Source organism: Fundulus heteroclitus, chromosome 20, assembly GCF_011125445.2.
Source record: "Fundulus heteroclitus isolate FHET01 chromosome 20, MU-UCD_Fhet_4.1, whole genome shotgun sequence".
NCBI classification, from domain to species: Eukaryota; Metazoa; Chordata; class Actinopteri; order Cyprinodontiformes; family Fundulidae; genus Fundulus; species Fundulus heteroclitus.
Genome location: NC_046380.1, coordinates 20,138,540 through 20,153,258, shown reverse-complemented (window position 1 = coordinate 20,153,258; position 14,719 = coordinate 20,138,540). Strand labels below are relative to the sequence as shown.

The 14,719-nt window shown below is 39.6% G+C and overlaps 1 protein-coding gene across 4 annotated transcripts in view; it reads right to left on the bottom strand.

Annotated features, from left to right (window-relative positions):
- Positions 1 to 13,837, bottom strand: part of ca16b (carbonic anhydrase XVI b) — a 192,873-nt gene extending 179,036 nt beyond the window's left edge. For all 4 annotated transcript variants that reach the window (XM_036152166.1, XM_036152168.1, XM_036152164.1 and 1 more), the window contains exon 1: positions 12,974 to 13,837. In XM_036152166.1, the coding sequence (XP_036008059.1) occupies positions 12,974 to 13,058 (85 nt within the window). In that variant the 5' untranslated portion in view covers positions 13,059 to 13,837. The remainder of the gene's footprint in view (positions 1 to 12,973) is intronic.
- Between the last annotated feature and the right edge of the window lie 882 nt (positions 13,838 to 14,719).

The following is a 14,719-nucleotide window of genomic DNA, read 5'->3' as shown; positions in this document are numbered from 1 at the left end:
GATATTCCACTTTAAAAACCCAATTTCCCCGTTTTCAGGCAGGGCGATCGCACTGCCTGTGTCAGTAAGAGAGCTAATATTCAGCAGGCACATGACGTTCTACTTCACTCCAGGCTCTGCTCGCCATCTTGCAATGTATTTATACCACTAGATCAGCCTTTGCCAGACTGCTTTCTCTGAAGCATGGATTTCAACAGTGAATATGTAAATACACATCGACAAAATGAAATTAAATTAATATTTAATGACACTTTTTCATTTTCTAATAATTTTCCCCCCACAAATATGAAAAGGATGGGAGCAAATGCCGCAGTTGTTCCCTCAGATATTGGCAGCTGTAGTAATTAAAGCAAGTAAAACACGATCCCAAAGTACCCCTGGCTAGATTGATTAGATTTGAGCTGGGAATGTGCGTCTCCTATAAGCCTGTAAAAACAAAAAAGAAAACCCTAAAGCAACTGCCAACATCTTTGGGAATGTGGTTGCAACAGAGCAGACTGCTTGAGGGTGCTTCATTTCTGAAAGTTATGAAAATCCCAAAAGAGACATGACAAAGCCGTGGCACAACTGGAAATCGATGTAGCCGGTGGACACATAAGCCCCAGCACTGTTCTCGCATATTTGGTCCTCAGGCTTGCATGAAGAAAAGAAACAAATGGGCTAAGAAAAAAACTCAGCCTGTGCTCCGAGACTGAAAATCTTAAAATGCTAGTGTGAATCCAACAAAGGCATGACATAAATTAATTTACATTCATTCAATAACTTTTTGCTACATATATATCCATTGATCAGTTGATGGAAGCTGAAGAAGCAGCATACGGGATTTAGAGACATCTACCCGTGAAGTTTTAAATTGAGCAACAAATTGAGCCCTCACTGGTGTCATTAGCACTAGTCAGGGACCTCTGAAGCAACATCCCAGTCCAACATGTAGAAATGACAGCTCTTGTCGTTACGTCACTAAAAACATGTCTCAGGTAAGTTTTTCGGCTGAATTTCAGCAGCAGATCTAATCCAATATAAGACAGTATAACTAAGCTTACATAAATCCCAATATTTATACAAGCATCAGTCCAAACAGATGCCCCAAAACCACCAGAGATGATGGTGTTTTAAACCTCAGGCGGTTTAGCAAACAAGTACATCGCTCTGTTCAGACTTTGAGCAAGTTAAACCAAACTGGAGCTTGCAGGGGTGGAAAGGGAAAGAACGTGTGCAGCTAGCCTGGCCTTACCTGACTCCGCCAGATAGATTTGCTCCGCATATCCATCTGGAAACCTTCCGTTGAAGTAATTTTGGGAAGGGGCGAAAATACTGGTTAGCTGATTGGCCTCTGTTGGTGATAGACAGGCCAAATGAACCAATCAGAAAACACAACCACAAGCCAAGCTACTCTTGCTGCTGCAGGTAAAGGCTCACTAGCTCAGCAAAGTAATACTCTTTAATTCCGATAAAACTTGCTCGATAGCCACGCTAACGCTAGTTTCATCGGCTGAAGCCGCCATGTTCTTTAGACTAAACTGTTGCGCTTCTCGTTGCGTCACACCTCAACCCGACTCAAAGCCAACGCTGATTGGATGTTCGTTTGGTGAACGGCTCCAAATTTTCTTTAACAGAAAGTAGCCAGATTGATCTGCGAGTGAAACCTTGAAAGCTCGCGAGATCAGGATGGTCTCACGAGGCTAAGCCTGGCCAGCCAGACTGACTTATACAGCGCTAATTAGGCTGGTAAGGAGCCGGTAGAGCTTGATTTTAAAGGCGGCGCTAACAGTGTCAGCGTCATCAGGTGTGTACCAATCAGCTAACCACAGATGCAAAGCAAAAAACTCCAAACTATGTGCTCTGTTTTTATAATTTGTGGTCCGTGAAACATGTCATGTTGTCGAGCAAACTCATCGGTGAACGATTTTTGATGCTTTTGTCAACAAAATATAAATGCAAGATAAATGTTGTACTCACATGTACTTCCTTAATTTTCCAAGGCACCAAGCAACAAAAAATACCCGTATGTATCTTGATTGTTATGGTTACAGAAAACCACTGCTGTATTACGGGTAATTCTGCCACCGAGAGTGACGTATCGTCAAGTCCCGCGCTGTGATTGGTCTGGTCTGTTTAAGGCCGGAGCGTATGGAGCCTTACCAGATTAATTTACGTGCCGTGTAAGTCAGTCTGGCTGGCCAGGCTAGTGAGCAGTAGCATCAGTTTAGGACTGTAAACTGGTTTGGTGCAAACGAAGACCATGGGATTTTATTTTTACCTCAAAGCTACATTGGGTACTTTACATGTCCCAGACTGACCTGCAACCATCAACAGAATATTCTATGGTTCTTTTTGTTTTATAAAAAAAACTCTTAGGCACCAGTCCCCTGTATTCGTTAGTAGATTTGCAGGAAGGAGGACAGAGAGGGAGCGGGGAGCAACATGTAGTAAATGGGTCGGATATTGATCCCAGGACTGTAGCCTCCATATGCGTATGTTCACTAATGGAAAGTTGTGCTAAAGAGAAACAGATACTGAATAAATTTTTTAAAACAATTTATAGACCTCAATTAGAAGCTGCACTTGTGTCCAGTGTCCGTTGGTTGTTATTGCAAGTTGTCATACATACAAACTCTGCATGCCAATAAGATATTCAGTTTTTTTGGATGGTGCCTCACTGTAAACATGCCCACATCTGAGAAGATGCCAAAGCTAACAAAGAATCCCTTTACAAATCATTCACTTTTGGCCGGCGCCACAGCAGTGAATTTTTCGTGTTCATGATCATGTTAAACACAAAAGCTATTTAAATTAATCTGATTTTATTTTCTGTATTTCCTCCAACGCACACAGAAAGTGACCAAGTTAGAGCCAATCATTTTTTTCACCTTTGACTCAGATTGCTAATTAATATTGCATAGACTCAGCATAACTAAATGTTTTTATCATCTCAGCTCTGTAACATGACCACAAACAGAGACACTCTAAACATATGAGAAAAGTAAAAACAGATAGCAGCATGAATTTACCATGTCCGACGTAAAAAGCGACATTGACGGCAACAGTTAAATAATTTAGATATTTTGCATATTGAAAAAAGTGAATGTCTATCTAAAGGGGATTGGAAATGGTAGTAAATGTAATCAACGGTATTTATACTAAAGTGATGTTACTAAATATATATAAAAAAAAAAAAAAAACACACCCTGTGTTGGGGAGCAGAGGGTTATTTCTGTTTTTAGCAATGCCAGTGTAAAAAAGTTATGCACATATTAAAACAATTAGACTTTCTGATTGAATATGCAAACATATTTCATTAAAATCAGTTTACTCATCTACACAGCACCAAGTTATAACCAATGTCATTGTAACACACAAAAAGGCTAATTGTTGGTCCAAATTCAATGAAAAGAAATCAAGCAATGATTATTCAATGATTTTTCAAATATTTTATAAATTAATGTCCCTCCCTAGTCATGCACAGAGGGGGAGAACCCTTACAATGCTGATAACACAATGGAGATACATTAAATATGGTTTAAGGCCAGACCAAAAAAAGAACCAAACAACAATTTTTACAATGATGTTTTCTCCATTTAACATTATAGTAATTTTATTTATAAAACCAGTAACAGTTTTGATGATTATGACCCAAGACCTTACAGTGAAATATATATTTTTTTAAAGAAATGAAACCATATAATCATCTGTTTTGCCAGTTCCTCATGACTACACTGTAAAAGAAAACAAAAAAAGGCACACAAATAGAAAATCAGTCTGATTTTAATAAGCATCAGGCACTGGGTAGATACGTAACGATCAAATTAATTTATAAGCCGTCAGCTTTTCACAGCTAACAGTTTTCTCCAGTCACTGCGTTGTGGACAGTGTGGGACAAATGGACGATGAATTAGCAGCTGAAGCGATCATGTTAAATGATTATTAGCTGTTTCGCAGATGGCTAAACAACCATTCTACAAACATATCCATATTGGCAAACATTTCTTCCACCCATTGTCCCAAATAGACATTAAAAAAAAATCTAACATAAAACATGTCAAATTTGCAATATATCCTATATCCAAATATAACTCTTTGTACAGGTGGGAAATCATAAAAACGTTTTACCTGCTTAATTTTCCTTTACCAGGGACTCCAACATTAAATCACAAACCAAATAAAGGGGGAAAAAAATAACATTTGAGATTGAAGCAATAATCTCAAACCTTAAAATAGATTATTTAACATGTTTGTGAAGATTTGTCTAATTACTTGGCTGTTCTCACAACTTTTATCCCATCAGAATCAAAAATTCCCATCCCCTATATTATGTACAGGTGCCTGGTGAACCAAGTCTGCTTCACGATAAATGTGCTGTGGCATAAATAAACTTAACTTTTAATTTGTTGGTAACTACAAGCTGTGAGGGAAGGTGTGGAATAATAATGGGCATATCTCGTTTTACAAACCGTTTCAGCCAAATGAAGCACATTTTTCACGGCTGATCGGTTCGAGGTAAACATGCCGGGGTGTTTTTTTCCCAAACCACAATGGTGATCACTGCTTAACCATCATAATAAGGTGCGAGTTGCGTACGGAGTCTCAGCTCCCCAAAACTAGGCAGCTGTTACAGAAAAGAGAAAAAAAAAAGACATTAAAAAAAGTAAAATAAAGACCAAGTTGGCTCCCTTACACTTCCCAAACTATCTCTGTTTTAAAAAAAAAATAAAAATTTCTGGAAACAGTTAAGCACTGTTGTGTGAAAAGTTTCGCCGGTTTAATTAGAAAGATAAATAAGCTAGTCATTATATGGGAAAGCAGAGAGGGAAGGATGAGCATCACCAGTAGAAAGGATCCACAGCAAATTATATACACACCAGCGAAAAGTGATTACAGTTGCAATGTTTCCCCATCGGACCATTTAGTGGGTGGCACAAGCAGCTGGTGGAAAGACAACAAGATAACGGCAAGCTGAGCCCGTATAAGATTGAGACTGAGCAGAACATAGCGGAGGCTATTTTAAAACCACAACTGTTCCTTTTTTTGAGGAGCTTTTGCCAGCGTGATGCACATTGTGCTAATTATCGGGAGAAGACATGGAGGACCTCGGTAATAATGATGGCGCCGCGCACATCAGTGATATCCAGACAGCTGGCATCCTGCTGGCACAGCGGGGCATCCGGACGTCATTTATTAAATTCAGAAATTGTTTGCCCACTTTGTATCCAGGCTTGTCATGGTTACCAATTAATCACATTATCACAATTATTGGAGATAATCATGATTCCATTATGGTCATTATGGTTTTCACAGACAAAAACACATTTGCACACGCACCATGAAAACAGACCATTTTGAAAACCCATTGCATACCTGTTGTTGACACGGCACGCCAACCATTTAGATCCTTTTTTTTGTTTTGTTTAGAAAGTCAAAAAAGTATGGATTTTTAGCCTAAATTTAATCTATTTAAAACATGTTCTTTGAAAAGCAATTTGGTCTATTAACAGTACCATTGAAATAGCCATTTAATTTATTGAATAAATGACTCTTTTATTTTTCCTGTTTTGTTTGCAGAGGTCCTTGCATGCCTCAAATGAGTCGCCAGTAGTATAAAAGCCCATTCACTGTAATCCTTTCCTGCATAGCTTTATTTTTATTGAATGCGGCGAATAAGAAGATGATCACTAGCTTTAATGAGCACAACAGCGCTGTAATTGCAACATTGTCAATTAAAAAAAGGAAAGATGTCTGTTTGCCTAAAATGCTGTTATCAAAAGCAGAGGGGGGGTGGAACTACTATGGTTTACCTTGGCTGAACCCCCACTGCCAACTTTCCCCTGCTTCACATTCATGTAGGAGGGTCAAAAGGAGAAGAAGGGACACTTCTGGCCCCTGAAGTGGATTTTTTTTAAGGATCCACTTAAAACAAAACAGGCAAAGGCTTGCAAGCGCATTTACAAATCTACGCACTAACACTAAGAAAACATACCACTCCAAAAATCAGTGTTGTATATATTTAAGGATATCAGTTATTCAAACAACCTACATGTTCTTCACTACTGTATTACTTTTACATCATTATAATGTCCCTATAACCTTCGTGAGCTTTCAGATCTAGGACTTTAATCAGATGTGAGCATTAAAGACATACCATCCAAGTGGCAAAATATGTTATTTGCAAGCAGAGCTTTAGCACATGCCACCGGAAACTATACAGATTAGCTGTGCAGTAAAGCCCATTTTAATATAATAGAATAGGTAGATTAGAAATATACTTTATTGTCCCACAGTCAAAATTAAGGTGTACCAGCAGCAAATGGCATGTTCACCACTTTTCTCTCTTTAGGCTTTTTTTTTTTCACGGCACAACAAACCAAGCTACGTCTGCTTTGATGCATCCTAACATTTTACATTGGGATTGTCATCACACATGAAACATTTAAGAAAATAGTGGAATGCTTGTTATTTAAAATATTGTTGCTGTGACAACCAACAATTCTACACATAAAGTTAGCACCAAAAGTAAAAAAGTGTTTTGTTTTTTTTTTCCTCTCTGCTGTAAAAATGCTTCTCATCATAGAAAACAACCTATAACGTTTAAATGGTGCCACGGGTGGAAAACAAAAGCCTTAGTGGGCGGGCGGCGGAGACGAGTGTGCAAGTTGCATCCGCGGTTTCTCTTCTGCGTTCGTGCTGTAGTACCTCTTAAGCAGAGTCCACTGTCGTAGCTAGCAGCACGAAGCTAAACCTTAAAGCTGTGGCGTCTGGTTCCGCTCCCAAGTAACAAACTTTTTACTTGTGCTCAAATCTGACTTTTTGTTTCAATACCAGAGGAAAATATTGCCACAGCATTGCTTTGCGTTGCATCTGACACCGCAGCATACACAATCTGACCTCCGCGTCAGCCAGCGTGCCACAGATTTATTTTCTGTAGATGAAAATTCCACCATATAAGCTCTCAAAGCAGCATCTATAGCACACGTGTGCACCGCCGTTACAGCATTCACACCGCTGATTCTCAAGCATCACGGCAATTAACCGACAACGACACCGTTTGATCCGACACTGACCCGTCTGCGCTGATCAACATTTGCTGACCTTGGCTTGCCGGACGCTTGAAACCGAAAGTGAAACTGGCAGCATGATCTACATTCTCACTCCCTCACTTGAAGGCTACTTAAAGTAATAAAAAATAATGTCAATTCTAGACACTTATTTGATATTTAAATGCAACAAAAAGAAAACCGGATAGTGACATAGTCAGTAAGACGCCCAGACCTGATGCGGATGAGATCCACACACAAACACGCTCTCAATAATGAAGAGAATCATAAATGACACACAGACTTCGGAGACACAACGGGACTTGATGTTCCAGAAAATCCCCATCGTTTCCCTCACAGTCGGACCCACATGACACGTTTTCAATGCGCTAGCTTATACGGCGGCGTTACAGCAGCGTTAACAAGAATTATAAAGCAACGTTGAACGCACAGCTCTTTCACACACTTCATAACTAGTTTTAGATGACACATAAGGACATACTGGCTTGTCTGTCAATGTGCCCCCCCCCCACCCCTCCCCTACCTCCATCCTGCCACGTATTTACCCTCGAGTCTTAGTGAATTCAATTAAGTGCCGAGCTGGAACAGCTGAAACAGAAAAAGGGGATTTCAACTTTAAGATAAAATCTGCGAGGTTGTTTAAATGAAGTATGTATAATTTAAGACGGGCCGTTTCAACCTCTGAGTCTACAACGTTTCCATCTCGGCTTTACATCCAGTCCTCTTTGATAGAATTTGAAAGATTCATGTCAGTCAGCCAGAAATGACAGAATCTATCAGATGGCAGCGTTCAACTAGATTTGTCCTCTACCACCTTCAAGCTGGTCAGCTGGGCAGTCGGTATTGCTCCCCCCCCCCCCCCACACCCACCGCCTCCCCTCCTCTCTGTGCAAGACGTTTGGTGAGACAAGCCATATGAGAAAACTCAGCTTTTAGGGGCTTGTAAAGCCTCCAGTCAATAAAGCTGCAAACTGAAGACATGAGGATGTGGGAGCTTGAAACTGAGGGATTTTGGAGATGTGGTGAAAAGGAGCCATTCTACTATGTTAGAACTGAGATATATATATATATATATATATATATATATATATATATATATATATATATATATATATATATATATATATATATATATATATATATATATATATCCTGAAACTTGCTGCAATTTACTGTGATTTTACAAGCTGTATGCAAACGAAATTTCATTCTGTACGCACTCTGTGCTATATATATATATATATATATATATATATATATATATATATATATATATATATATATATATATATATATATATATATATATATATATATATATATATACACACATACATACATACATACATATACACACAGAGGACGTATAGAATTACAGTAAAAATGCATAACACAAGCCAGTATATTTAAGTTAAACAACACTGTTCACAAGAACTATGAAAACTATCCATGAAAACTGTTAATAAAAAGAACAGGGACTTTAAAAGGGAAGGAAAAAAAACTCTTGGCAGGTGATTGGATTAACCATGTTTGAACTTACACCAGTAAAGCCAGCTGGTAACTTAAACACTTGCCAGTGAGGAGAGCAGCCAACATGTCTTTTCAGTCAACAAACGCCTTCAACGCAGCCCTCTAAATGACAAAGTACTCTCAAAATTACTGATTAGTTTTGGAGGGGCTGCCACTGTTGACTGTAATCACACCTAAATCCAAATGAGACTGTAAATATTAATCAAGTCAAACGACTTCTAAACCATATACTATGTTCATCTGTGGTTTAAAAAAGAACGCGCGCTCCATGCACAACTGAGATAAGAACCGGCAACCAGGGGACCCAAAGATTGACGGAGAGGCGTAACGCAAAAGGTGCAAAATAGGAAACCACAAACAACAAATTGGATCTCCTCCTAAGAGGTCAATAACATGAGTTGGTATCAAGAGATCAACTCGGAGAGATTGGTTTGACAATAAAAAATCCCTGTATTCAAGCGATGAGATCAAAATACAAAGCTGAAAGGTTGTGACTGTGGGTTTTGCAGACGGTTCTGCGTCTATAACAGCAACACTGAAGTAGAAGTCTTTGCATGGATTCAGGAACTCAACTAAAGGCAATTTCTAGGCAACACAGACAATTGCACCATATACACAAATGCAAAGTCAATTTCTAAATGCAACAGACAAAAAGGGACCATTGAATAGATGAACTTTGACCGTTTGAAATATACTTGTTATGCATTATTATTCAAAGAATTTAAAAAGTAATCTTGTGTAACTGATAATGTCTTTAAAAAGGGTGGACACTTAGAGGTTGCAGCCACAGACTCCTTTCTCTTAAATGCTTTCTGCCTAACTTACATTTCTCATATTTTCCCTATTTTGCTTTTCTTCTGAAATACTTCTCTTTCTTTCTCTTTTGCTTTTAGTGTTGACTTCAATGTATCGAAATACAAATTACAAATACAAATTGTTACAAAACAATGGAGACTTTAAAGAAAGGTCCGTTGCTTGAACATTCGTTGGGTGTTTTTGACAACTGCACAGTTTTGCAGTTGCTAGTAACGGCTTCCCGCTTTTAATATTCACAACTACTTTTATCTCGACCCACAACTGTTTGCAATACTTTTGGACTAATGCTTAGGAGGTGTTTTTATTCATAATTTCACACCCAAAAATATCCGATATTACCAGAATCTGTAGATTCTTATTGGATCTTCAAGAACTCAAAACACAGTTTTTCACCAAGGTCAGTAACCAATTACATATTTTTACAACTTTGCTAACAGAGTTTGATTAAAATGCACCAATCAGGCTTTTGCTGGCCGATACCAATTTCCAGCTAGTGATACGTCAGACCTGGTGCAAAAACCCTAACCCCATTCTTTTATGAAGTTAGAACCAATTCTTTCAGCTGCAACTTCCGTGTTGGTTTTCTAAAAGTTCTTCCAACAGGTTTTACTGACTTTAGCTCCAGTTATGCCATATGAGCTAACAGTTTCTCTGTTGATCAGCTGTTATTGTTTATCCTTCTTTGAAGTTTTACTAATTATTTCAAACTCGACAAGTGGCGCTTCAACAGTTTTTGCTGATTCGGTCCTTTTCAGCAAAAAGTATTGCTTTCACAGTATGTCGGCTTCTGCCTGGGGTTTCTAGAATTTAATCGATTTTTATAAATCTTCAACAGCTTTTGCAGACTTCGGCTTCAGCTATACTATGTTAGCATAGAGTTTTTCTATTGGTCAGCTGAATGTTTTAATGTTAATTTGTATGTAACTTTTTCATATTTCTGCAATTTTTCCTCATTGAGCTTACAGCATTCACACAGCATTTTTTACAGGAAATGCAAATTTATCCTATTTGGTTTCCATCTAATGCAATCTGTGGTCAACAATGGCTCCAAATATTTTTTTTTTAACCCACATTATTATTATTTTTATTTGTACATTTTCAAAAGAAACTTTATTTGTGTAGTGAATATTCAAGTACCAAATATCACATGCTAGGTTGAATTAACCTGATAATTGTCTTAACACACATTTTTTGTCAGCACTGTTTTACTCTTTACCCTATACAGCTGTAGACAACCACTTTCCAAAGAAAAATTATAATCTTTTATAAATGTGATGGTCATAATTCACTATACAACTATCAGCAAGAGATGATATTACAAACACAAAACGCTATGTTTGTTTCAGTGGTTGTCTCACATAACCGCATCCAGGTTGGCACATTTACTTAATATTTGCTGGTCTTTTTTAATAGGGGTGAAGACATTTTTTGAAATGATGCACAGCCCATAAACACAGTTTGTGATACTATTCTTTTTAGTTTATATTGATAAAGAGAAGCTTCTTTCATAATTTCCACAACGATATATAAATTAATTGTCATTTTTGTTGGGAGGCTGGTTTCTAGTTGTATGCTGATGACACTGTCTATATTTAGCGAGTAAGGGCATTACATCAGTTTCACTACAGCGGTCATAGTATTTGGAGCTTGCTGTAGCATGGTTTAAAAGTTATGCGGGCATTTAAGTTAATTAAAACTATTTGTTTCACTTTTCTTTCTCTGACCTGTTCTCTGATTAACAGTAGTTATTTAAATGTTTTTTTTTGTTATGTTGATCTTTATTACTTTTTAGTTTTGACTGTTCTATCTTTTCATTTTAAAGTTTGTAAAAAACTCTGTTTTTATGTAGTCCCCATGTAAACTAATGAGGAAATAATAAATACAATTATTTTGGAAAAAGTATTTTGAGGAGAAAAATCTACTGTAATTTGCACACACAAAAGAAACAGCTAAACAAATATTATTTAGAAGAAAATACATCTAAACAATGCCTATATGTTTTATAAACAAAAGGGTACATTTTGTCTATTAGTGGTTTAAGACTATAACAAATCTAAACATGAACCTGCACTAAACAAGAGCGACGGTGCAAAAAGGTGGTCTCAACTACAAATTTAATACTTTACCCAATTAAGATTAAGTCACCTCACCTTGCTATGTTCTAATAACAACTAAAAGGGATGTTCACTTGGATTTTTTGTAATTTCTTTACTGCTGTAATTCCATTTTTGTTGTTGTTGTTAAGACAGTAGTAGTTCTAGTCAGAAATTCCAATTCCTACTGAAAATAGTTTTTTTTCCCCCATTTCTTTCCTGGAGAATTCTTTTTTAAGAGTATAATGCAGGGTTTTTTTCTATCCCCAAATACAATTTGAACAGCCTATATTGCTACATTTGCCCTATTTCCTCATTGTTTGACAATCAAATCAAAACACTGAGTAACTATTCCCACATACACATCATAGTTGCAGTATGGCAACTGACAAAAGCCTAAATTAAGTTTGGAATACTAGATGCAATCAAGTCGTTTTTACGTGTAAAGCTTCACCTTTACGACAATTTTGTATTGTTTCCAGAAGTACTAGAGCACCTTAGTTAGACCACTTTTGGACCAGGCTTGGCCTCATTCAAGAAAATATATACAGCTCTAAACCAGGGATGTATGGACTGAGAATTGACTCATGTATACATAAAATGAATATGTAGCTCCAGCAACCAGGTGTAATTCTCAGTGGGAATCTGCATGCTTAAAAATAATAATAAATAAGTTGTGTAGATAGGGCACCAAAACTAGCCCGGGGCTCTGACTCTTCCTATGTCCGGCCCTGCTCATCACAGCCTGTGGATAACCAGTAAGTTCAACACATCAGGATATAGATGTTTGCATGCTGGCATCAGTCGCTCCTCATACGCTACGACTCAAAACAGCCCTCAACCCAAACACACGACCACGAAAAGCACAGGTCGACCTGAGCTGGCCACAACTACACGGACCCGGGAATAAAACTTGGACCAGCTCACGTCGCGGCGTCCGAACTAACAAAGCCGAGCGGATTGCGCGATCCGGCTCATTCCCAGCGGAATAACGGGGGGAGAGAGAGGGGGGGGGGGGTGCAAAATGTCTTTAATAATGAAATCCCGCTTCGGCTGAATAAACCGGCGTTGTGATCCGGGAAGGAGGGGAGAGATAGATAGAGAAAGACAGAGAGAGAGAGAGAGAGAGAGAGATAAAAAAAAAGGTCAAAGCGCCGGCGGCGGACACAGAGAGAGCGTTTCAAATATTCAGCCGCTCCACGTTGACGCAGGGATAGTTTGCGCCACACTTCCAGCTGCAGAATCAATAACACGCACACGGATCACGCAGGCTTGGACGCGTCCGACGCTCTTTGCATGTCGACTCGGCCCAGCTCCCGTTACCGATTCAACAAAGCGTTCCCCCCCTTTAGGAGGGAGACAAGGTTGGTGCTGGTGGAGAAAGAGAAAAAGCCTCTTCCGTCAAGCAGAACTGGCGTCAACAATAGACAGCGAGTCTATCGGCTAAATCAATGCCGGCTATAAAAGCCTCGTTGCGAGTACTTACCGGGCTGACAGTCTTTGTTTTCGGGCAAGGTTAAAAACAGCAGGGTTAAAATCCACCAGTGACTCGGTTCCCGTATTTTCCGCATGTTAGACTACTCATCGAGAGCAACAAGAAAAGGCAACGGGTGATTAAGTTAGTCCTTTTTTTTTTTTTTTAAACCCCCCCTCTCCTCCTCCTCTTCTTCTTCCTCTTCTTCTGCCGCCGCCGCCGCCGCTGTTTGTCCTTTAGGAAGAATTACGCACTAAAAGCCGAAGTTGTCACGGCGGCCACGCAGGCAGAGCATCAAAGTACAGGATCGGCTTGACGGTCACAGGATACAGTCAGTGCCTTGGTGGTGGTGGTGGTGGTGGTGGTAAGGGGGTGGGGGGGAGCCAGATTCACTCGCCTCCGGGCCGAGCACGGGCTGCTCTCCTTAGCTTCGAGGAATAAAGCGGCGAGCACGCAGAGGCTGTGCAGGAAACAATTCAACGCGTGTTGTTGGTGGAGTCCTCCGTGTCTGCAGCGGGCTTCCACGCAGCGACATTCCCGAAGTGTGGGGAGAAAAAAGCAGGAGGAGGTGGAGAGAGAGAAGAAGGAGGAGGAAAAGGGGTTGGTGAGGGTGGGGGGGGGAGTCGATCGGCAATCAATCGCTGTCGTTAACTACAGGAAAAAAAGTGGTCGAATATTATTGATCATACGCGGTCATTATGAAGTGATTATCCGCGGCGTCAGCGAGACGGAGGTTGAAGGGGAAAAGTGTTGCTGGAAACGTCCCATTCTTTCGGTCCAGGAAGTAGTCTTAGCGGTCAGGCGTGCACGGATATGTGGCTGCTGCTCTGCTCTGGTCCCATCCTACCCGGACAGGCTGCGTGTGTGTTTGTGTGTGTGTGTGTGAGAAAGAGAGGGAGAGAGAGAGAGACGGGGAAAGAGGGAGTCTGGACGGGGCGGGCGCACACGGAGGCGGTTCCTGGAGCTGCCGAATGCGAAATGACAGGGAACGGACCCAGAGGTTATAGTTTCTACGATGTTATGATGGGGAAACGCTCCAAATAAACAAAGAAGTGCGTTTGTTGCGTAAAACCGAGCGGAGTTCCTCGCTGGGGACCCAGCGGCGTGTCTCACACGGTTGGGCTCCGAATACGCAACAGTATTGGCATGTCCGGATCGCCACTGTTTTTAGATTTGGTGGCAACTGCGTGTCGTTCCAGCTGCACCTAGAATTAGTTCATCCACCACTGCCATTTAGTTTTTACTGGTGAAATGTACAAACTAGCACCTTTCTGCAATATACAAATCAAAGCAAGACAATTCAACTAGCCCAACGCAACTAACACTGACTCCATTACTCATTGAAGAGTTCAGATGTCCTTTGGGATTCATCAAGTATTTTTGAATTTAACACAAAATAGCTACTACTTTTAATGACTGAGCAGTCTCAGAATTTTATGGTGTTGAAGTTTTTGTTTATCTTTGGAACTTAGAGCACCCTTTTGATTTTAAGACCTGCTGCAACTATGATCCACACACCAGCTAATGTTAGCTTTCCAAGAGGAATAAACCATTCTTCATCTGCAAATAAGGGTTCAGTTCACTAATATTCTTGGGTTTCTATGCTTTAACGATCAATATTGGTTTTAAGACAGCAATCATTTCTGGTGACGTCACGTGTTTCCGTTAACGTTTTTATGCACATTTTGAACATTTGAAAAGGACAGCGGAAAAACACCAGAATTAAAAATAACTTCCCCAGTTTGGCAAGCTAACTTT